Raw genomic sequence first — 24911 nt, forward strand, 5'->3', positions numbered from 1 at the left:
AATATGGCTGCCTAAATATGGTTCCCAATCAGAGACAACGATAGACAGCTGCCTATAATTGAGAACCAACCATAGACATACAATTTACCTAGAAAGGAAACAGCCCCATAAACATACAAAACCCCTAGATAAGACAAAAACACATACATCACTCATGTCACACCCTGACCTAACCAAAAGAACAAGGAAAACAAAGAATACTAAGGTCAGGGTGTGACATATGAGGACAGTGCTACCCTTGCAACAGCTTTCAACTTAAAGACATATATAATGCACAACAACAAGTTAATGTAGTGTTATGAATGAATGAACTCATAGCTAAAGCATTGGATAATAGTCCCATTCAACAAAGGGCATCACGACCTAATCACATTATACTGAAATCCCCATGACAATGAAATACTTCTAGAATACTGTTGGGATAATCCAATTTGTGTTGGCATTAGTCCCGACTGTCTACCTCACAATGATCTAATCCTGGATCAACACACGTCTGTCTGACGATACGGACGTGGTTTGTTTCGTTAATATGCAAACAGGAGGTCATCAGCACATTAAGGTTAAAAGCATCATAATCCCTTCAAGGGGAATTACTACAATATGAATTCAGCTCCTCCACCAGAATAATAAAATACGTCCCAATCAAACTGACTGTGCTGCTAACTATTGTATGTAAAAGCAACACATGAAACTAAATCATTCATGTGACACTTCCTCATAAAATAAACAACAGATTTTGGAGCGCTTGTAGGGGAGGAGACGTATGCAGTCGACAGTGAGCTTTCTGTATCTCTCCCTGCAGCAAACCAGTCCTCCTCTCCAGAGATTCCCCTTCTACCTCTACAGAGGTATGAAGGAATAGGGGGAGGAGGGAGACATAAAAGAGAGAGAATAAAGGAGAAATCTCCACTAATTGGGTGTACGTTGTGTGAGTGTCTGTGAGGGTACTACAGTATGTGGGCTGCTAGCTAATTATAGAGAATGATTCAGTTGGGGGTAGGGAAGGGATAGAGCACAAGCACTAACATCTGTTCCAGACAGGAGAACTGGGCCATGAGGAGGAGAGGAGAGAGGAGAGATAAAGAGACAGTCGTCCCCTGGCCCCCACAGTGAGGGCCCCAGGGCCATACATGGAGAGTCTTGGTTCTGCTGGCTAATACTGAGGGAGGCTAAGAGGTCTGTCTGTCTGGGCCACCTGACACAGTGACACCTGGGCCGACACTGCAGACACAAAACACACTGATAGACAATTTACATACCATATATATAACACACATAATACCATACACAAAAAAACACACGTTTGTGTAGATCACACAGGTACAAATCATGGCACACAGACTGAAAAGGGAGACTTTGTGTGGTTTCCTGTGTGCATTGATATGCCTGTCCTTGAAAGGTTCTGGCAAGTCAGGCACAAACAAAAGCTGCTATTACATGAGACCTGAGGCCACTGAATGGTAAGAGAGAAGCAGTAAAACTAGTTAAGTTCTTCCGGAGGAAATTGGACAGTGTCACCCTGAGCTGAGTCTTTCTTCCTGAAAGCCTGTTTCTACTTGAACACCTGAGTAATCCTGGCTTGAGGGGCCGGTTGAATGCAGATCTGTGGAGGTTGTTCCTGCTGAGGTCGGCTGAAGGTGAAGAGCTGAGTAGTTGTCTACAGAGAGAAGAGATTACAGTATGTGGAACCAAACTGGACAGCAGGCACCAAACTATGTACTGAGGACAAAAGAGAAGTAGGAGAAATAAGAGAAATAGTAAGAGAAATATAACAACTACTAAGAGGAGGAGCCTACATAATGTTTATTAACATTAACACTGATTGAACAATAGAACAACTCCTAAGAGGAGGAGCCTAAATAATGTTTATTAACATTAACACTGATTGGACAATATAACAACTCCTAAGAGGAGGAGCCTACATAATGTTTATTAACATTAACACTGATTGAACAATATAACAACTCCTAAGAGGAGGAGCCTGCATAATGTTTATTAACATTAACACTGATTGAACAATAGAACAACTCCTAAGAGGAGGAGCCTACATAATGTTTATTAACATTAACACTGATTGAACAATATAGCAACTCCTAAGAGGAGGAGCCTGCATAATGTTTATTAACATTGTGTTATATTGATCCTGTTAGTCTTCCAACTGAAACACTCTGGAACTTTTCTATCCGATTCTCATTCATCCAATTCTCCATCGCTCTCTCTCCCTCCATTCTTTGCTTTCTCTCTGTCCTCCTTGTTCTGTCTCTAAATCTCAGAATACCTCTTGAAACCCTTTCTGATCTCTTAATTCCTCAACTCTCTGTCCCTTCCTTGTTATTTCCTTGCATAAAATAGTCTACGAAGTTTACAACAAGGTGACGTGGGAGGGGTAGGGAGAGGAGAGTAAGGGGAGCTGTCTTCCAGCCTACAGCCTTACAGCAGACTGAATCCAAGACAGATGAGCAGGCTGCTGATAGCTGATACTGTAGCTGACCCACCTTGACCAGGACAAAATGCATCTTTAAAAACCCACCAGAAAGGATTCTAAAGTGCTGCACTCTCCACATCTAAAAACCCTACCACATTGGTGAACTTCAAATCCTCTCCCAACAATAGCAAGGTACAAAAGAGGCAAACCGAGTACAAGTCAGAAGGAGAGATGAGTAATGGACTTTCCCTCCCTCTCTTCTTTCTTTCCTTTCACACTCCCTCTATGACTCTCTGACTGTCAGGCATGGCACTGGAGATTTGCCTGTGTGGCAGCAGGTGTGACTGTAGCCACTTCCAGAGAGTGGCTGTGGTGTTGTGAGGGTCACCATGTGGGAGCTTTCCCAGATAGAGGTCAGCAGTCTCATCTACTGCCTGATCCTGTCAGTGTCTGCCTGGAGACAGCAGGTGCACATCACGAAATGAGAGGAAACTCAGGATGTGAACTAACATGGCTGCCATTCCTGCCACTTGTCCCGCTGAGTTCAGTGTTAGGGATAGAAATGAATAACACTGAAAATAACCAGCACTTCACTCTGAGTCAGAGGACATTACAGTCTTGTAAGGACCTTTGTTGTCTTAGCCAGAAAGCTCAAGTTCACAAACCTGGTGTCCCGGAGACTTTTTAATTTGGCCTACCCCGGCCAAACCCTAACCCGGACAACGCTGGGACAATTGTGATACAGCCTGGAATCAAACCAGGGTCTGTACTGACGCCTCTAGCACTGAAATTCAGTGCCTTAGACCGCTGCGCCACTCGGGAGCCCTAGTGCTGGGATGCCGTTGGGCTGAAACAGACTCCAGATTGTGGGGCTGAAACAGACTCCAGATTGTGGTGTTCAACACTCTCTTGTCTCAGTGAGGGAAGAGCAGTGAGAAAACAGTCGACATTGTCATGGCAAGTTATTTACACTGTCACCCAGGTGGTGCACAGTACCGGTGCTCAGTAGTGCTGACAAGACAAACAAGTACAGTGAGATTAGAGAGAGCTGTGCTCTCTCACTGCCACTAAGTGCATCTCCTTGCTTCTCTTTCCCCCAGTGTTGTGTTCACACAGCCCATGTGGAACATGCTAATTGCACTTCTCCCAGCTCCTCCATGGCCCCTGCATGGTTCCTAACAGGCATCAGTGCAACTGACAACAGGACAACATTCACTGTAAGGAAAGAAAAACACAAGGGCCTGATCCAGAGAGAGGAGGGGAGAGGAGAGAGGAGGAGAGGCCTGGTCCAGAGAGAAGAGAGGAGAGGAAAGGTCTGGTCCAGAGAGAGGAGGGGAGGGGAGAGAGGAGGAGAGGTCTGGTCCAGAGAGAAGAGAGGAGAGGAAAGGTCTGGTCCAGAGAGAGGAGGGGGAGGGGAGAGAGGAGGAGAGGTCTGGTCCAGAGAGAGGAGGGAGAGGAGAGAGGAGGAGAGGCCTGGTCCAGAGAGAGGAGGGGAAGGGAGGGGAGAGGGGAGGAGAGGTCTGATCCAGAGAGAGGAGGGGAGGGGAGAGAGGAGGAGAGGTCTGGTCCAGAGAGAGGAGGGGAGGGGGAGAGGCCTGGTCCAGAGAGAGGAGGGGAGGGAAGAGAGGAGGAGAGGCCTGGTCCAGAGAGAAGAGAGGAGAGGCCTGGTCCAGAGAGAAGAGAGGAGAGGAGAGGCCTGGATGAGAGGAGAGGAGAGGCCTGGAGGAGAGGAGAGGAGAGGAGAGGAGAGGAGAGGAGAGGAGAGGAGAGGAGAGGAGAGGAGAGGAGAGGAGAGGAGAGGAGAGGAGAGGAGAGGAGAGGAGAGGAGAGGAGAGGAGAGGAGAGGAGAGGACTGGTCCAGAGAGAGGAGGGTAGAGGAGAGGAGAGGGGAGGAGAGGCCTGGTACAGAGAGAGGAGGGTAGAGGAGAGGAGAGAGGAGGAGAGGCCTGGTACAGAGAGAGGAGGGTAGAGGAGAGGAGAGAGGAGGAGAGGCCTGGTACAGAGAGAGCTGGTGATTGTGAAGGAGGAGAGAGGATCGGAGAGAAGAGGCTATAAAATTACATTTTATAGGATGTGGAGGTAGCTGTTTGACAGCTTCTACTGCCTGAGCTGAAACATCAGAGCCATTTGGAAGTGCAAAGTCATCTTATTTCAGAGATATAGATACAAGTTTGATACACACATGCTACTAGGTTAATGTATAGTACATATTACTGGTGAGCTCTCATTGCTGAAGATACTGCTCTTGTGACAAAGCGAAAATGTAGAGTTTCCTTCAACCTCGCTGGCACTGCGCATAACACCACAGTTCACGGGCAGAGTAGTGGGTGAAACCATTCACTTCAAAAAAAAGGTGTGATATATATAAAGTTTCCTTTCATTATGTGTTGTCATGTAAATATTTGATGTCATTGTAATAAGGTTGGCAATACGAGAGGTCTTCAGATGTAACATTTTTGTATTATTTTCCTTGAAAGAACAACTAGTGGGTTTTAAGTGCTTCTCCCCTATTTGGAAAGTTGGTCTGCCTGCTCTTCAGTCAGAGAGAGATATTCTGAGAGTAGTGAACGTGTGACTGTGATCGTCCTGTCAATGCCGGTCATCACTGTTTTATATATTTTACTGCAGATAAAAACCAAGTCAAACTGAAGTGTGGGTGTCTGTGTGCCTTTCTTCTGGGTTTCTATATGAAGTTGGTTACACTCAAATCAAATCAAAGTTTGTCACGTGCGCCGAATACAACATTACAGTGAAATGCTTACTTACAGACTCTAACCAATAGTGCAAAAAAGGTATTAGGTGCACAATAGGTAGGTAAAGACATAAAACAACAGTAAAAAGACAGGCTTATAGCGATGCTATAATAGTAGCGAGGCTACATACAGACACCGGTTAGTCAGGCTGATTGAGGTAGAATGTATATGTAGATATGGTTGAAGTGACTATGCATATATGATGAACAGAGAGTAGCAGTAGAGGCTATAACAGTAGAGAGGCTACATACAGACACCGGTTAGTCAGGCTGATTGAGGTAGTATGTATATGTAGATATGGTTGAAGTGACTTTGCATATATGATGAACAGAGAGTAGCAGTAGAGTAGAAGAGGGGGTTGGCGGATGGTGGGTGGGACACAATGCAGACAGCCCGGTTCAGCCAATGTGCGAGAGCACTCTCTCCCACAGATGAGGACAGGTCATCAACAGGCCCTTGTTTTCACTTGCCTCCAGCTGCCTAGTTATGATTGAGTTGTGGACTATCTATCAGGAGATCAGAGTGGAGTATTGATTCAGTAAAAGGTCTGAGCCGTGTGCTTTAGTGTACTGGGAGTCAGTGAGACTGGCTAAGCACAGCTAAAGCCCTGTGGGCTACAGCCTGAACTCTATCAGGGTTCAGTCAGGGAGGGAGCCACTGTGCTATTAACATGTTGCAGGTCAAATCAAATCAAATCCATTTTTATTGGTCACATACACATGGTTAGCAGATGTTAATGCGAGTGTAGCAAAATGCTTGTGCTTCTAGTTCCGACAATGCAGTAATATCTAACTAGCAATCTGACAAATTCACAACAACTACCTTATACACAAGTGTAAAGGAATGAATAAGAATATGTACATACAAATATATGGATGAGCGATGGCCGAACGGCATAGGAGGGTGCAGTGGATGGTATAGAGCACAGCATATACATATGAGATGAGTATTGTAGGGTATGTACACATTATATAAAGTGGCATTGTTTAAAGTGACTAGTGAAACATTTATTACATCCAATATTTTATTATTAAAGTGGCTAAAGATTTGAGTCAGTATGTTGGCAGCAGCCACTCAATGTTAGTGATGGCTGTTTAACATTCTGATGGCCTTGAATTAGAAGATGTTTTTCAGTCTCTCGGTCCCAGCTTTGATGCACCTGTACTGACCTCGCCTTCTGGATGATAACGGGGTGAACAGGCAGTGGCTCAGGTGGTTGTTGTCCTTGATGATCTTTTTGGCCTTCCGGTGACATCGGGTGGTGTAGGTGTTCTGGAGGGCAGGTAGTTTGCCCCCGGTGATGCATTGTGCAGACCTCACTACCCTCTGGAGAGCCTTACGCTTGTGGGCAGAATGCTCTCGATTGTGCATCTGTAAAAGTTTGTGAGTGTTTTTGGTGACAAGAGTCATGGGTGAACAGGGAGACAGGAGAGGGCTGAGAACACACCCTTGTGGGGGCCCAGTGTTGATGGTCAGCGGGGTGGAGATGTTGTTTCCTACCCTCACCACCTGGGGGTGGCCCGTCAGAAAGTCCAGGACCCAGATGCACAGGGCTGGGTCGAGACCCAGGGTCTCGAGCTTGATGACGAGTTTGGAGTGTACCAAGGTGTTAAATGCTGAGCTGTAATGGATGAACAGCATTCTTACATAGGTATTCCTCTTGTCCAGATGGGTTAGGGCGTGTGCAGTGTGATTGCGATTGCATCGTCTGTGGACCTATTCGGGCGGTAAGCAAATTGGAGTGGGTCTAGGGTGTCAGGTAGGGTGGATGTGATATGATCCTTGACTAGTCTTTCAATGCACTTCATGATGATGGAAGTGAGTGCTATGGGGCAATAGTCGTTTAGCTCAGTTACCTTTGCTTTCTTGGGAACAGAAACAATAGTGGCCCTCTTGAAGCATGTGGGAACAGCCGACTGGTATAGGGATTGATTGAATATGTCCGTAAACACACCAGCCAGCTGGTCTGCGCATGTTCTGAGGACTCGGCTAGGGATGCCGTCTGGGCCAGCAGCCTTGCGAGGGTTAACACGTTTAAATGTTTTACTCACGTTGGCTGCGGTGAAGGGGAGCCCGCAGGTTTTGCTAGTGGACCGTGTCAGTGGAACTGTAATATCTTCAAAGCGAGCAAAGAAGTTGTTTAGTTTGTCTGGGAGCAAGACGTCGGTGTCTGCAATTGGGCTGGTTTTCTTTTTGTAATCCGTGATTGACTGTAGACCCTGTCACATATGTCTCGTATCTGAGCCATTGAATTGTGACTCTACTTTGTCTCTATACTGACGCTTAGCTTGTTTGATTGCCTTGCGGAGGGAATAGCTACACAGTTTGTATTCAGTCATGTTTCCGGTTGCCTTCCCATGATTAAAAGCAGTGGTTCGAGCTTTCAGTTTTGCCGAAATGCTGTCATCAATCCACGGTTTCTGGTTGGGGAAGGTTTTAATAGTCACCGTGGGTACAACATCACCGATGCGCTTGCTAATAAACTCACTCACAGAATCAGCATACACATCAATGTTGTTGTTTGAGGCTATCCGGAACATATCCCAGTCCACGTGATCAAAGCAATCTTGGAACTGTGGAATCAGATTGGTTGGACCAGCGTTGAACCGTCCTTAGCATGGGCGTTTCCTGTTTTAGTTTCTGTCTATAGGCTGAGAGCAACAAAATGGAGTCGTGGTCAGATTTGCTGAAAGGAGGGGAAGGAAGGGCTTCGTATGCGTCGCAGAAGTTAGAGTAGCAATGACCCAGAATTTTGCCAGCCTGGGTCGTGCATTCGATATGCTGATAAAATTTAAGGAGCCTTGTTTTCAGATTAGCCTTGTTAAAATCCCCAGCTACAATAAATGCAGCCTCCGGATATGTGGTTTCCAGTTTACATAGAGTCCTATGAATTTCTTTCAGGGCCGTCGAGGTGTCTGCTTGGGGAGGGGGGGGGGATCTCTGATGTCTCTCTGGAAGGCAACCCTTACTCGAATTTTGTCTACCTTGTTGTCAAGAGACTGGACATTGGCGAGTAGTATACTCAGGTGCGGTGAGCGATGTGCCCGTCTACGGAGCCTGACCAGAAGACCGCTCCGTCTGCCCCTTCTACGGTGGCGTTGTTTTGGGTCGCCTACTGGGATCCGATCCATGGTCCTGGGTGGTGGTCCAAACAGAGGATCTGCTTCGGGAAAGTTGTATTCCTGGTCATAATGTTTTAAAATGTGTATTTATTATTTTATTTATCGAATTTTCTAAACATACAATATCAGTCATCCAACAGATTCACATTCAGAGCGACACATAGAAGCATCCAGGGTCATTGCCTTGCTCAAGGTCACGACCAATCTACCACCAGGCCAAAAAACGTGAAGCCGAACCCTCCAAGACCCCCCACAGTTCCCAAATCGCTGTCCCTCAACCATTCGAGACCCCTCCCACAGTCCTCCCCAGGAAGAAAAATAGAAAATAGAAAATACATTTAATTCCATTCCCCACCCCCAATATCCCCCACCCAATGCACCAACAACCAAGAGAATGAACTAAAGAGAAAAAAGGAAAAGACAGAAAACAGCAAACAATAATGCAAATCAAATCAAATAATAAAACAAAAGAATATATTTAAGACAAAGGACATCAAGGACATCTAAAATCATAACAGCAATGCCAACTGTATATGTTTGTGTGCATGTCTGTTCTTGTATGTGTTTATTTGAATGAGACTGTGTGTGTATATGCATGTGTACAAACACCTGCACTGCCACTTAGTGTCATTCAAATGTACTTTTTATTATGTTTTATTTTGACCAGGCCATAATGTTGGTAAGTTGACTTTGCTCTTGTATCCAATAGTTCTTCCCAGCTGTATGTAATAAGACTTAAGATTTCCTGGGGTAACAATGTAAGAAATAATACATACAAATTTAAAAAAAATACTGCATAGTTTCCTAAGAACGCGAAGCGAGGCGACCATCTCTGTCGGCGTCATCCAGGTGACTGAATGCTGCATGCCTCCTCCCTCTGGCACACAGTAACCTAATACATTAGTCAAAGGTTCAGGACAAACATCATGTTTATGGTAATAATGATTTACAGGCATAATGTAGCCTACATGTTCCAGCTGTGGGTGGCTCATGGCTGAGGTTGATAAATCCATTACCCTCTGCTCCCAGGTTTATGTAATCTTCTGCAGTCTGTGGCGCACAAACTGTATGCCATTTCACTACGAAGCGTGTGCACAGTGGAGAATGATTTACATATGAGAGAAACATTTCCTCGACTCACACAGAAAGAAAATGGAGAAACGACTGTGTTTGAACATATATATATTTTCTAGCAATTTTGTTGTAGCCTAGTAGTCAATATTTCCATATATTTAGATATGAACTATCATCCCAGACAGTCTTTAGTGAAGCACTCTTCCTCAGTCCTCCAAAAGGTTTCAGGGTGAAACTCACCGGATATTGAACTGACAGACTGCGCTACTCTTTATTAAAGCAGTGACAGATAAATCCTAATCAGTCTCTGCCATCAACCCAGACAGAGACTGCAGATAGAACTGTACTTTATTGAACCGTACCAAGGTCCATTAAAGCCAGAGTAGTTGGGAATATTGACCCATCAGTCGATACTCTGCAGTACTACCCACCATGGCTTCAGTGAGCTGCTTAAAGATCCTGTCCCACCACCTACACACTGCTGGAGTGGACATAACTACTGGTCTGGGCTCTCATATCAAATGCAGTCCTTGGTTAGGAAATGAGCATATTTTAGTTGGGTCTGCAGTGCACTAATCTATGAATCTATGAACTCCCACAGACTTGGGCCTACAGTTAATCACTGCGGACTATCCTACCTTCACATGACAACTACCACTGTTGGGTGGTTAATCCACATCAGTTTTGATCTTCTAAGGCCTACATGAAGGCAAACGTTTAAATCCTTACTCTAAAGTGGAGGATAAACTGGAGTTGTTCAGACCCACATTCTTTAAAGCCCCCTGGCCTAGAGAAGTCCTTTGAAGTAGATTAATCCAAAAGATTTCCAGATAAGAGGAATAATCAACCCAGTCTTTAAGAAACGGAATGACACAAATCGACTATCTGACCATTAAGCTACCTGTAACGTGTACTCTGGAAGTCGGGAAGCAAGTACAGGGAGCGCGAAATTATCAGAACATAGTACAGAACATAGTACAGAACAAGAAACACAAAAACATACAGACATGAAATAGAAACAGAGTCAATAACGCCCGAGGAAAGAACCAAGGGGAGTGACAGATATGGGGGAGGTAATCAGGAAGGTGATGGAGTCCAGGTGAGTCTCATAAGGCGCAGGAGTGCGTAACGGTGGTGGCAGGTGTGTGTAATAATGAGTAAACTGGCGACAACGAGCGCCAGAGAGAGGCAGCGGCAGTAGACTTGATACCAGCTGAAGTGCAGAGGGGTATAGAGGGGTGTATGGGGCTATAGAGGGGTGTATGGGGCTATAGAGGGGTGTATGGGGCTAGAGGGGTGATGGGGTGAGGGGTATAGAGGGGCTATAGAGGGGTGCATGGGGCTATAGAGGGGTGTATGGGGCTATAGAGGGGTGTATGGGGCTATAGAGGGGTGCATGGGGCTATAGAGGGGTGCATGGGGCTATAGAGGGATGTATGGGGCTATAGAGGGGTGTATGGGGCTATACAGGGGTGCATGGGGCTATAGAGGGGTGTATGGGGCTATAGAGGCGTGCATGGGGCTATAGAGGGGTGTATCGGGCTATAGAGGGGTGTGCCAGCTCCAGGCATAAGCGACATAAGTGGTCGATTAGGGTCCCAGGCTGCTAAGGGGCCCCCAACCCAACAACAAAAAAAGAGAGTTAGAAAAGTAGAATATATAAGGTGCAAGTTCGACATTTGGTTATGCATCAGCTATTTTTATTTTCTTATGTTAGTCACTGACAGTCACTCAATATGCCATTTCAGATTTTAAAAAATGTGATTGGTAAATTAGTCTCATCAGCTGTCTAAACTTGTAGTAATCATGGCCGAATACCAACCAGTCACGCAGGGCAAGTGTCCAGGGGCCCTGACCTCAAGGGGGCCCCTATTGATTTTGTTAGTCCCTCTCACTCAGATATCATTAACATGGCATAAGTCATGGCAAAATGTGTAGAACTGCAGGAAATTAGCTGTCAAATTGGAAAAGAATGTACTCTAAAACATACATTTTTCTCCACCGTCATGATGGGGGGAGGATCACTAAAAGACTTTGCCCACAAGGTTTGGGAGGGGCCCACAAACAAATCTCGCTTTGTACCCCCAAAAGTGTAGAGCCTGCCCTGGGTGTAGAGTGTTGTAAATGGGTGTAGACTGATTGTAGAGTAGTGTTTGGTGTAGAGGGGTGTAGACTGTGTGTAGACGGGTATAGACTCAGTGTATAGTGGTGTAGAGGGGTATATGATGTAGAGGGGTGTAGAGGGATGTAGGGTGTAGAGGGGTGCAGATGGGTGGGTGTAGGGGGGTGTAGAGTGGTGTATATGGGTGTGGAGGGTGGTGGAGGACTGTAGAGGGGTGTAGACTGGATGTAGAGGGTGTAGACAGGTGTAGAGGGTTGTAGATGGTGTAAAGGGGGGTAAAATGTGTGTAGAGGGGTATAGACTCGGTGTATAGTGATGTAGAAGGGTGTATAAGGTAGAGGGGTGTGGAGTGTGGGGGTGTAGAAGGGTGTAGAGGGATGTAGGGGGTTTAGACTGGGTGTAGTGGGGTGTAGGGTCAGGGGGTGTATTGAGGTGTAGAGGGGTGAAGAGGGGTGTAGGGTTTGTAAATGGGTGTAGGGGTGTAGAGGGATGCAGGGGGTGTAGAGGGGTATAGATTGGGTGTAGTGGGGTGTAGGGTCAGAGGGTGTAGAGGGGTATAGAGGAGGTGTAGTGGGGTGAAGAGGGGTGTAGGTGGTTGTAATGGGGTGTAGAGGGCTATAGGGTGTATGGGGATGTGGTGTGTGTAGAGGGGAGTAGACTGGGTGTAGAGGGGTGTAGATGGGTGTATAGGGGTGTAGGGGGTTGTAGAGGGCTTTAGACTGGTTTAGAGGGGTGTAGATGGGTGGGTAGGGGGTGTATAGGGGTGTATAGAAGTGTAGACCGGGTGTAGAGGGTTGAAGTGGGGTGTAGAGAGGTTTATACTGGATTTAGTGGGGTGTAGCGGGGTGTAGACTTGATGTAGAGGGGTAAAATGGTAAAACTAGAAAAAAATTCTCTCCACCCTATGGCAGAAAACAATAGCAGGAAATGCACTTAAAACATACATTCCTTTCCGCCGTCAAGTGGGGTGTAGGTAGAGGTGTAGAGGGGTGTAGAGGGTTTAGAGGGCTGTAGATGGGTGTAGACTGGGTTTAGAGGGGTGTAGAGGTTTAGATGGGTGTAGACTGGGTGTAGAGGGCTGGAGGTGTAGAGGGGTATAGAGGGTTTAGAGGGGTGTCGATGGGTGTAGACTGGGTTTAGAGGGGTGTATAATGGTTTTTAGAAGAGGGGTGTAGACGAGTGCAGATGGGTGTAGAGGGGTGTAGATGGGTGTAGAGGGCTGGAGGTGTAGTGGGGTGTAGAGGGTTTAGAGGGGTGTAGATGGGTGTAGAGGGGTGTAGAATGGTTTAGAGGGGTGTAGACGAGTGCAGATGGGTGTAGAGGGATGTAGACTGGGTTGGGTAGGCTGTAGGGGGTGTAGAGAGGTATAGAGTGGTGTAGAGAGGTGTACAGGGGTGTTGAGAGGTGTATGGTGGTTTAGAGGGCTGTAGAGTGGTGTAGAGAGGTGTACAGGGGTGTAGGGGGGTAGAGAGGTGTAGCGTGGTTTAGAGGGCTGTAGAGTGGTGTAGAGAGGAGTACAAGGCTGTAGGGGGAGTAGAGAGGTGTAGGGTGGTGTAGAGAGGTGTAGGGGGAGTAGAGGGCTGTAGAGTGGTGTAGAGAGGTGTACAGGGGTGTAGGGGGAGTAGAGAGGTGTACAGGGGTGTAGGGGGAGTAGAGAGGTGTACAGGGGTGTAGGGGGAGTAGAGAGGTGTACAGGGGTGTAGGGAGGAGTAGAGAGGTGTACAGGGGTGTAGGGGGGAGTAGAGAGGTGTACAGGGGTGTAGGGGGAGTAGAGAGGTGTACAGGGGTGTAGGGGGAGTAGAGAGGTGTACAGGGGTGTAGGGGGAGTAGAGAGGTGTACAGGGGTGTAGGGGGAGTAGAGAGGTGTACAGGGGTGTAGGGGGAGTAGAGAGGTGTACAGGGGTGTAGGGGGAGTAGAGAGGTATACAGGGGTGTAGGGGAGTAGAGAGGTGTACAGGGGTGTAGGGGGAGTAGAGAGGTGTACAGGGGTGTAGGGGGAGTAGAGAGGTGTACATGGGTGTAGGGGGAGTAGAGAGGTGTACAGGGGTGTAGGGGGAGTAGAGAGGTGTACATGGGTGTAGGGGGAGTAGAGAGGTATACAGGGGTGTAGGGGGAGTAGAGAGGTGTACATGGGTGTAGGGGGAGTAGAGAGATGTACAGGGGTGTAGGGGGAGTAGAGAGGTGTACATGGGTGTAGGGGAGTAGAGAGGTGTACAGGGTGTAGGGGGAGTAGAGAGGTGTACATGGGTGTAGGGGGAGTAGAGAGGTGTACAGGGGTGTAGGGGGAGTAGAGAGGTGTACATGGGTGTAGGGGGAGTAGAGAGATGTACAGGGGTGTAGGGGGAGTAGAGAGGTGTACAGGGGTGTAGGGGGAGTAGAGAGGTATACAGGGGTATAGGGGGTTTAGAAAGCTGTGAAGGGGTGTAAAGGGGTGTAGAGGGCTGGGGGTGTAATAGGCGTATGGGGGTGTGGGGTGTGTGGGTTTGTGGTAAAGCGGGGGCTTAGGCGCTGTAGACAGGTGTAGACTGGGTGTAGAGGGGTTTAGAGGGGTGTAGAGGTGTGTAGAGGGCTGTTGGGTCTAGAGGGTGTAGATGGGTGTATACTATGTGTAGACGGTTGTAGAGAGGTGTAGAGCGCTGGGGGTGTAAGGGGTTTAGGGAGGTGTAGAAAGCCGTAGAGGGGTGTAAAGGGGTGTATAGATGGATATAGAGTGGTGTCGAGGGGTGTAGATGAGTGTAGACGGGTGTAGACGAGTGTAGACGAGTGTAGACGGGTGTAGAGGGCTGCAGGTATAGTAGGCTGTAGGGAGGTGTAGAGAGAAGGAGATGGGTGTAGGGTTGTGTAGAGAGCTGTAGAGGGGTGTAGAGTGGTGTAGAATGGTTTAGAGGCATGTAGATGGGTTTAGAGGGGTGTAGACTGGGTGGAGAGAGGTGTAGAGGGCTGTACAGGATTGTAGAGGGCTGTAAAAGACTGCAGAGGGCTGTAGAGGGGTGTAGATTGCATGTAGAAGGGTATAGGATGATGTTGATTCAGTGTGGTGATCTATAGTGTGGTGTAGAGGGGCTGTATGGTGTAGATGGGTGTAGAAGGGTGTAGCGGGATGTACGGGGGTGTAGAGGGGTGTAGACTGGGTGTAGAGGAGTACAGCGGGTGTAAAGGCGTGATCCAACCATTGTCTAAATCCCATACTATTTAGTCAATCAACCCGAGGGTAAGGTCTCTTTAATCAAGTTAAGAGGTTCTGTGGAGACATTTTAGCAGGATGGCATTAAAAGAGTCCCGTAGACCAACATAATCCATAAGTAATTGATGAAGAGAAGAAGCTCTAAATCTAAATCACTTGGAATAATTAAAGGCAATGAGAGAGAAGATGGATATACAGTGGGGCAAAAAAGTATTTAGTCAGCCACCAATTGTGCAAGTTCTCCCACTTAAAAAGATGAGAGAGGCCTGTAATTTTCATCATTGGTACACTTCAACTATGACAGACAAAATGGGTAAAAACATCCAAAAAATCACATTGTAGGATTTTTAATGAATTTATTTGCAAATGATGGTGGAAAACAAGTATTTGGTCAATAACAAAAGTTTATCTCAATACTTTGTTATATACCCTTTATTGGCAATGACAGATGTCAAACGTTTTCTGTAAGTCTTCACAAGGTTTTCACACACTGTTGCTGGTATTTTGGCCCATTCCTCCATGCAGATCTCCTCTAGAGCAGTGATGTTTTGGGGCTGTTGCTGGGCAACACGGACTTTCAACTCCCTCCAAAGATTTTCTATGGGGTTGAGATCTGGAGACTGGCTAGGCCACTCCAGGACCTTGAAATGCTTCTTACGAAGCCACTCCTTCGTTGCCCGGGCGGTGTGTTTGGGTTCATTGTCATGCTGAAAGACCCAGCCACGTTTAATCTTCAATGCCCTTGCTGATGGAACGAGGTTTTCACTCAAAATCTCACAATACATGGCCCCATTCATTCTTTCCTTTACATGGATCAGTCGTTCTGGTCCCTTTGCAGAAAAACAACCCCAAAGCATGATGTTTCCACCCCCATGCTTCACAGTAGGTGTGGTGTTCTTTGGATGCAACTCAGCATTCTTTGTCCTCCAAACACGACGAGTTGAGTTTTTACCAAAAAGTTATGTTTTGGTTTCATCTGATCATATGACACTCTCCCAATCTTCTTCTGGATCATCCAAATGCTCTCTAGCAAACTTCAGACGGGCCTGGACATGTACTGGCTTAAGCAGGGGGACACATCTGGCACTGCAATATTTGAGTCCCTGGCGGCGTAGTGTGTTACTGATGGTAGGCTTTGTTACTTTGGTCCCAGCTCTCTGCAGGTCATTCACTAGGTCCCCCCGTGTGGTTCTGGAATTTTTGCTCACCGTTCTTGTGATCATTTTGACCCCACGGGGTGAGATCTTGCGTGGAGCCCCAGATCGAGGGAGATTATCAGTGGTCTTGTATGTCTTCCATTTCCTAATAATTGCTCCCACATTTGATTTCTTCAAACCAAGCTGCTTACCTATTGCAGATTCAGTCTTCCCAGCCTGGTGCAGGTCTACAATTTTGTTTCTGGTGTCCTTTGACAGCTCTTTGGTCTTGGCCATAGTGGAGTTTGGAGTGTGACTGTTTGAGGTTGTGGACAGGTGTCTTTTATACGGATAACAAGTTCAAACAGGTGCCATTAATACAGGTAACGAGTGGAGGACAGAGGAGCCTCTTAAAGAAGAAGTTACAGGTCTGTGAGAGCCAGAAATCTTGCTTGTTTGTAGGTGACCAAATACTTATTTTCCACCATAATTTGCAATACAATGTGATTTTCTGGATTTTTTTTCTAATTTTGTCTGTCATAGTTGGAGTGTACCTATGATGAAAATTACAGGCCTCTCTCATCTTTTTAAGTGGGAGAACTTGCGCAATTGGTGGCTGACTAAATACTTTTTCCCCCCACTGTATACATGTGCTGCTGTCCCGGGTGATAGAAAGCACAGGCTGGCAATGAGAGGAGGAACAGAGGAGAGGAGGAATGTTCACCTCTCTCCACCCTCCTCATTTTCTCCTCTTTCGCTGAAGATGCAGCTGGGATGCATCATTGAGAATGACTTGTGGTACATATCCATTTTCATCCAAAATATATTAGGCCAAACATCTGGATGGTCAGAGGGGTAATGGATATTGTATATTTTATGAGAGCAGGAAGTTTAGCTGGAGAGTTAGTCATGTGAATGAGGCGGTTCAGGTGGAGGCAGATTCCCTGTTGAAATCACTGTGTCAGCTTCCAAAGGTCAGTCGCTGCAGAATGACAGTAAAGACCTTGGTGACTGAGTGGCCATCATCATTTTGAAGAACTAGTGTGCTATTGCCAATGAGCCAATTGCCCATTTTGGATGTTGCATTTGGATATCTAATGTAATTTCTCGACAGGATGTGCCAGTCTTGTGTGTTTCCATGTTTAATCTACCATCTATTTATAGACAATCACTGCTTTTGATGGACACAATGAATACTCTTCTGGCAACAATAGTGGTGGTCTGACCTGTATCTCTACTCCATAGCCCGTGTAGACCGTGACGGTGTAGGTGCAGTCCACAGAGGAGTAGTAATGAGAGCTGGACGGCTGGGGCGTCTCTATGTAGCCCTCTGGTGATGTCAAGTTGAAGATGCAGGGAGCTGCAAGGACACAAAATACAGAGAGCAAAACATTGAGGACCAGTTACACCCCCTAACTAACCCGGCATGGGGGGAACGATCTGGAGAAGACTGCCCAGAGCAGAGTGCGTTGGATAGGTTTTGTTGATGGTCTATGCTCTAAAGGAGCGATGGGCCCAAGTAAGTAAGACACCCCTCTCACTCCAAAAGGACCCTTCCTGGTCCCATTCTCTCTCTCTCTCTCACTCACACCAGCACCCCCCACTTTAATAGTGTGGGGCCCTCTCTCTCTCCTCTTTGATTGTGTGCTCGAGGGACAGATCAGGTGGAGGGAATGACCACAGACGGTTTTCTGGTTGCCTTGAGGTCTTTCTGTTCGACTGCCTTGTTTTATTTCTATCTTTGAGTTTCCTCCAGAGAGAGGGATGACACAGGACGCTACTGTGTGCTTGTGTGTGTGCTTCATATGTAGCCCTCATCCTCCGCATACAACACCCATTCTGCCAGTCACATTCTGTTAAAGGTCCCCAAAGCACACACATCCCTGGGTCGCTCGTCTTTTCAGTTCACTGCAGCTAGCGACCAGAACAAGCTGCACAAACACTCAAACTAGACAGTTTTATCTCAATCTCTTCATTCAAAGACTCAATCATGGACACTCTTACTGACAGTTGTGGCTGCTTCGTGTGACGTATTGTTGTCTCTACCTTCTTTCCCTTTGTGCTGTTGTCTGTGTCCAAAAACGTTTGTACCACGTTTTGTGCTGCTACCATGTTGTGTTGCTACCATGTTGTCATGTTGTGTTGCTACCATGCTGTGTTGTCATGTGTTGATGCCTTGCTCTGTGGTTGTCTTAGGTCTCTCTTTGTGTAGTGTTGTGTTGTCTCTCTTGTCCTAATGTATGTTTTGTCCTATATTTCTATTAACTTTTTAAATTTTTAATACCAGCCCATCCCAGTCCCCGCAGGAGGCCATTTGCCTTTTGGTAGGTCTTCATTGTGAATAAGAGTCTGTTCTTAACTGACTTGTCTAATTAAATAAAGGTTCAATAAAATAAATAAATATAAAGGTGCGTGTGTAGGAACGTGTGTGTGGTGTATGGTGTGTGGTGTGTGTGGTGTGGTGTGTTGTGTGTGGTGGTGTTGTGTGTGGCTAATGTTAGCTAGATTGCTAACGCTAATGTTAGCTAGGTGGCTAGGTGGCTAACGCTAATGTTAGCTAGGTGGCTAGGTGGCTAACGCTAATGTTAGCTAGGTGGCTCACGTTTGCTAGGCCAGGGGTTAGGGTTAAAGTTAGGGGAAGGGTTAGCTAACAAAGTAGCTAAAAAGTAGTAAGTAGTTGCAAAGTTGCTAATTAGTTAAAATGCTAAAGTTGTCAGTGATGAGATTCGAACACACAACCTTTGGGTTGCTAGACGTTCACGTTAAATGTCAACCCATCCGTCCCAACCAATCACCCTCTTGTTTTTTTTTGTTTGTTTTTTTGCCTTAAGCAACCTTCTGTCTTATGTAACCATACCAAACCTAACATAATAATTTGAGTGTCCTGTATTTACATTTACTGTGTTATGTCTAGTCTATGAGACCAGGCTGAAAGTTCTCCTTCTTCTCTCCCATCATAACACAAATGTGTCTCCGTATCTCATGTTTGCAATCTGGTTTCCATTCCATTTCAGGAGCACTTGATTGAATGTGAGAGGAGGAGGAATACTGATGTTATAATTAATTTAAGCCCGTTGGTTGTTTAGATATGTGAGCTGCAAACAAAGAGGATTGAGAGAGCGAGCACACTGGTGTCTCAGACAAACAGACAGACACGGGGCTGCTCTGTTGGAGATGGTGAAACACAGGCACTTTACAACCCATCAAGGCCCAGGATTATCTCTAGGACTGCATAATGGGAATCTGAGCTTGCTGTTCATTATACCTTCACAATGAAGACAGAATCACGCAAACTGGTGTTAGGTGTATTGCAGTATATTGTATCTGTATGTCTCTGGGTAAGAGTAGGTGATCATTACAAGTGTGTAGCCTGCCTGTGTTACATTACCTGGGTGGTGCATGGTGGTGATGATGGTGGTTGTGGTTATAGTGGTCGAAGTGGTCTCCTCATCCACAGCACCAGATACTGCCGATGTCCCAATCTCTAACACATCACTGGCGTGGCTCATGTTGTGTTCTTCTGACTTCCCTGCAACCTTCTCCACCAAAGTGGTCAAGGCTGGGGGAGTCATGGTGGATGCAGTGGGGACGTCAGAGTACCTTTCACCCATAGGAGCAGCCAGGTTGGGGGTGTTTGAGAGGGGAGAGGGAGCGGAGGTGTGCATGACAGGAATGGTCAGGGTATCCATGGCATCAGCTTCCTCCTCTGTCCTCCCTCCCCTGCCATTGGTCAACGCTACTCTCTGATTCACAGAGACACGCCCCTCTGGAGCAACGCTGCCCTTTGTTGCCAACGGTGACGTGGCTGTTGCCACAGTGGTAGTGGTTGAGGCAACATCGGAGAAAATTAGCGCGTCCTTGTGTGGCACTGTGTGAGTGGAGGAGGGGTCCCTGGCAAAGTGGGGACCTGAGGGTGGCATAGCGGGGTGGGTCTCCACACCCCCACTGTCCTCAAAGAAATGTCCCTGTCCTTGGAGGGACTCATGTAAGAGGAAGCCCTTGTATAGAGGGTGGTGGTTGGGGACATTCAGGGTCGGGGCGGTTGTCACCAGGGGGACCTCTCTGTCTGTGTCCCGTGTGGTGGGGTACAGGCTGGGGCCACCACTCTCAGACTCTCCCCTCTGTGTGACGGACGTCCCATCCTCAGAATAGGAGCCTGGAACAACACACACAGAGCACATACATACCAGGTACATTTTGTGTCACACAGGAAAGATAATATCCAAAAACTGTTTAAAGCAGTGAAGCGTAGTGCTGTAACATGCTGTAGGTTTTGATAAGAGTCCCTTCTGAAAACACAGGGCAGTGAAGCCCAAAGAGATTCTCTGTGATTCCTTATTTCAATGGTTTCTACTCCTCCTCATCAATTAGTAAATATTAATTATTTTGCTGCTTTAAGGATATGATGGCCTGTCAAATGTGGGAAATTAAATGGATCTCCCGCTCCACCTTATGCACCTTCAGATGTAATCTAGAGCACTCCAGGAGCCTGTCATCCTACAGCAGCCTTCCAGGAGCCTGTCATCCTACAGCAGCCTACTAGGAGCCTGTTATCCTACAGCAGCCTACCAGGAGCCTGTCATCCTACAGCAGCCTACCAGGAGCCTGTCATCCTACAGCAGCCTTCCAGGAGCCTGTCATCCTACAGCAGCCTACTAGGAGCCTGTCATCCTACAGCAGCCTACCACGAGCCTGTCATTCTACAGCAGCCTTCCAGGAGCCTGTCATCCTACAGCAGCCTACTAGGAGCCTGTCATCCTACAGCAGCCTACCACGAGCCTGTCATTCTACAGCAGCCTACCAGGAGCCTGTCATCCTACAGCAGCCTACCAGGAGCCTGTCATCCTACAGCAGCCTACCAGGAGCCTGTCATCCTACAGCAGCCTACCAGGAGCCTGTCATCCTACAGCAGCCTACCACGAGCCTGTCATTCTACAGCAGCCTTCCAGGAGCCTGTTATCCTACAGCAGCCTACCAGGAGCCTGTCATCCTACAGCAGCCTACCACGAGCCTGTCATTCTACAGCAGCCTTCCAGGAGCCTGTCATCCTACAGCAGCCTACTAGGAGCCTGTCATCCTACAGCAGCCTACCAGGAGCCTGTCATCCTACAGCAGCCTACCAGGAGCCTGTCATCCTACAGCAGCCTTCCAGGAGCCTGTCATCCTACAGCAGCCTACTAGGAGCCTGTCATCCTACAGCCGCCTTCCAGGAGCAGCCGCCTTCCTGCATGGCAGGCAGCTCAGGCTCAGTGATGTACTGGGCAGTACGCACTACCCTCTGTAGTGCGTTGCAGTTGTAGGCCTGAGCAATTGATGTGATGTAACCAGTCAGGATGCTCTCGATGTTGCAGCTGTAGAACCTTTTGAGGATCTGAGGACCCATGCCAAATCTTTTTAGTTTCCTGAGGGGGAATAGGCTTTGTCGTGCCCTCTTCATGACTGTCCTGGTGTGTTTGGACCATGATAGTTTGTTGGTGATGTGGACAACAAGGAGTTTAGTCCCAGGATCATTAGCTTAGAGGGTACTATGGTGTTGAACGCTAAGCTGTAGTCAATGACTAGCATTCTCACATAGGTGTTCCTTTTATCCAGGAGGGAAAGGGCAGTGTGGAGTGCAATAGAGGTTGCATCATCTGTGCGTCTGCTTGGGTGGTATGCAAATTGGAGTGGGTCTAGGGTTTCTTGGATAATGGTGTTGATGTGAGCCATTACCAGCCTTTCAAAGCACTTCATGGCTATGGATGTGAGTGCTACGGGTCTGTAGTCATTTAGGCAGGTTGCCTTCGTGTTCTTGGGCATAGGGACTGTGGTCCTCTGCTTGTACAGAGGCCCATTATCAGCAACTGTCACTCCTGTGTTCCAATGGCACGTTGTGTTAGTTAATCTGAGTTTATCATTTTAAAAGACTAATTGATCATAAGAAAACCCTTTTGCAATTATGTTAGCATGGCTGAAAACTGTTGTCTGATTAAAGAAGCAATACAATTGGCCTTCTTTAGGCTAGTTGAGTCTCTTGAGCATCAGCATTTGTGGGTTCGATTACAGGCTCAAAATGGCCAGAAACAAAGAACTTTCTTCTGAAACTCGTCAGTCTATTCTTGTTCTGAGAACTGAAGGGCTATTCCATGTGAGAAATTGCCAATAACTGAAGATCTCGTACAACGCGGTGTACTACTCCCTTTACAGAACAGCACAAACTGGATCTAACCAGAATAGAAAGAGGAGTCCACAACTGAGCAAGAGGACAAGTACATTAGGGTGTCTAGTTTGAGAAACAGACGCCTCGCAAGTCCTCAACTGGCAGCTTCATTAAATAGTACCCTCAAAACACCAGTCTCAACGTCAACAGTGAAGAGGCAACTCCGGGATGCTGGCCTTCTAGGCGGAGTTGCAAAGAAAAAGCTATATTTCAGACTGGCCAATAAAAAGAAAAGATTAAGATGGGAAAAAGAACACAGACACTGGACAGAGGAACTCTGCCTAGAAGGCCAGCATCCCGGAGTTGCCTCTTCACTGCTGACGTTCAGACTGGTGTTTTGCAGGTACTATTTAATGAAGCTGCCAGTTGAGGCGTCTGTTTCTCAGACTAGACACTCTAATGGACTTCTCCTCTTGCTCAGTTGTGCACCGGGAACTCCCACTCCTCTTTCTATTCTGGTTAGAGCCAGTTTGCGCTGTTCTGTGAGGTCTGGGCTCAAGGCTTCAAAACATGGAAGCAAAACCCCTTCTTGTGGAAGCACGGTCAATTCAGTTGAAAGAAATCCAGTAGACTGCATTTCATATTGAAACTACATTACACGCACACACACACACACACACACACACACACACACACACACACACACACACACACACACACACACACACACACACACACACACACACACACACACACACACACACACACACACACACACACACACACACACACACACACACACACACACACACACACACACACACACACACACACTGCAAGTTGGCTAAGTTGGTGTCTTTTTCATCTGAGTAGCCTGGGTCTCCCTTGGGTCAGGGCCTGGGTGAGGATCTTAAAGCTCTCACTCTTGAATCAACACTAGTACACAGTGTGCCATAAATCAACTGGTTGGAACCAGTCTAAGGAACAGAACCGAAAACCGGAAAATAAACTTCATTTTTCCAGCAACAGAATCAGAACCGGGAACGAAAGTGATATCTACTGTTCTGGAACAGAACTGTTATTTTAAAAGCATGAGAACCAGTTAATTACTTTCTTATACGTTCTGATTAATTTTGTTCCAGTACCACAAAAAAAAACGAGAAAGCTCCTATGCAATGCCCTCCCTCTGTCAATCAAAAACCTCTTCCAGTGTTTTCCTTCCAGCTGAAAATCTTTGTTAATGTGTGTGTGTGTAGCCTACCCTCCGAAGCATAGCTGTAGCCTGACGTTACAAGCGTGATTCAGAAGATAGGGAGAGAATGGATTAACTTTTTCAATGCTAGTTGGGGATACTATAGTTATCACATTTCACATTGGATTTATTAACTACAAAAGGTAAGATGGATTTTTAATTCTGGTGCCACTCTGCACAAACACACTTGTTCGCTAGCTAGCTTCTCTGGTCCAACATTACGCCAACTCTGCAGTTCAAAGACATTCAAAGTTCCTCCATAGGTATAATTCTTTGAGCCAAATTCCGATAATGCATGTCATCACAAGATGCCCACCACTTAAAGCCAAGCCTCCTCCTCCACCCTTTCTCTCTCTCTCTCTCCCAACCCGCAAAATTCCAGTCGCGCCGTACACTTATCTTTCTATCACGTCTGTAAACGACTCACTAAGCTGTAGCTTGCCCGCTCCATAGCAAGCTTCTCTAGTCGCACTGCGTGATTTGTGAAGTAATTTTATGTTGAGCTAATTGTTTTTTTTAAAATGATTTCAGAGGTTTAGAAAGGAACAGAAAGGAAAGATATAAACCGATACTTTTTAAAAATTCTATCTTGTTCAGACTTTTATTTTGCTGGTCAGAACAGTGGAATGGAACGAAAAGAATAATGCCTCTGTTCAGAAGAAACTATTGGAACATAATTTTGGAAGCAATCCTTGGTTCAGGCAGTGGTTTCTCTCTCGTACCCTCTCCTGAACAGCGCAGTTCTCCTCCTTAACATCTACCCCGTCCCCCACAGTCACACACACACTTATTGTGAGGAGCATCTTGACCTATGACATTCATATTATGGAGGACATATTAAAAGTGGACTAGAGATATAAAACTAGTAAGGATGAGGAGGAAAAGGGAAAACTCTGACTGTGTCTCAAATGTAATGTCTTTGATTTGTTGTCCTACTTGCTAGATTGTTTCGCCCACTTAAGTATAACACACTCAGGGCCTGATAATGAATCTATTGAGATGGCAACACTCTGGCCATATGCTGCTAGCAGACTAATTACATGGGCAGTGAAATCAAGAGAGACACTGTGCTTTAGCCCAGTTATCCTTTACATTACACAGACCAAGCGTTCCATACAGTGCAGAGCTACAGACAGCATGCAATACAGGGCACTTGACTCACACAAGCACAACAGGGGTGCACTGCAGTTTAGCGACGTGATATTTCAAATAAATGTTTATACGTATTTCAAAATAGCAGAAATTCTCTCTCCAACCTTATTCTGTAAAAATATGATAAGCAGTTTTTCTTTGAAGCACATAGAATATATTTGACATCTTACACAATTTATCACATACAACAAAAGGTCATTTACAGCAGCTGCACGAGACACTGCTTCAACATGCAAACAGGAAGTGAGAAGAGAATGATGGGACGCTTCCAAGCCTTGAGCAAATCAATCAAGTGGTGTGTGAAAAAAAATATCAACCAGATGTCAAAATAGTGTTACACAGTTCTCTGCAAGGACAGTAGCATGTCTGAAATGTAATATTGACTTCACAAAAGTCAGACAATATAGGGCTGGGTGATAGCTCATATTGATTGGTTATGGTAGAACACTTCCTAATAGGGGAGAATAGAGGCTGAGGCCAGAAACACATTCACAAAGAGCCCATTTCCCCTCTTGTCCTGTAAAACCATGTCCTTTACACTTACCCAATCAC

At 46.5% G+C, this 24911-nt stretch overlaps 1 protein-coding gene across 2 annotated transcripts in view; it reads right to left on the reverse strand.

Moving 5' to 3' along the window:
• LOC112265637 (seizure protein 6 homolog) overlaps positions 1 to 24911 on the reverse strand; it is a 147959-nt gene that overhangs the window by 42792 nt on the left and 80256 nt on the right. For both annotated transcript variants that reach the window (XM_024443153.2, XM_024443152.2), the window contains exons 2-3: positions 19205 to 19972; positions 17043 to 17176 (exon numbers count right to left, since the gene is read on the reverse strand). In XM_024443153.2, coding sequence (XP_024298921.1) covers positions 17043 to 17176; positions 19205 to 19972 — 902 coding nt within the window. The remainder of the gene's footprint in view (positions 1 to 17042; positions 17177 to 19204; positions 19973 to 24911) is intronic.

Source organism: Oncorhynchus tshawytscha, linkage group LG13 (genome assembly GCF_018296145.1).
Source record: "Oncorhynchus tshawytscha isolate Ot180627B linkage group LG13, Otsh_v2.0, whole genome shotgun sequence".
Lineage (NCBI taxonomy): Eukaryota > Metazoa > Chordata > Actinopteri > Salmoniformes > Salmonidae > Oncorhynchus > Oncorhynchus tshawytscha.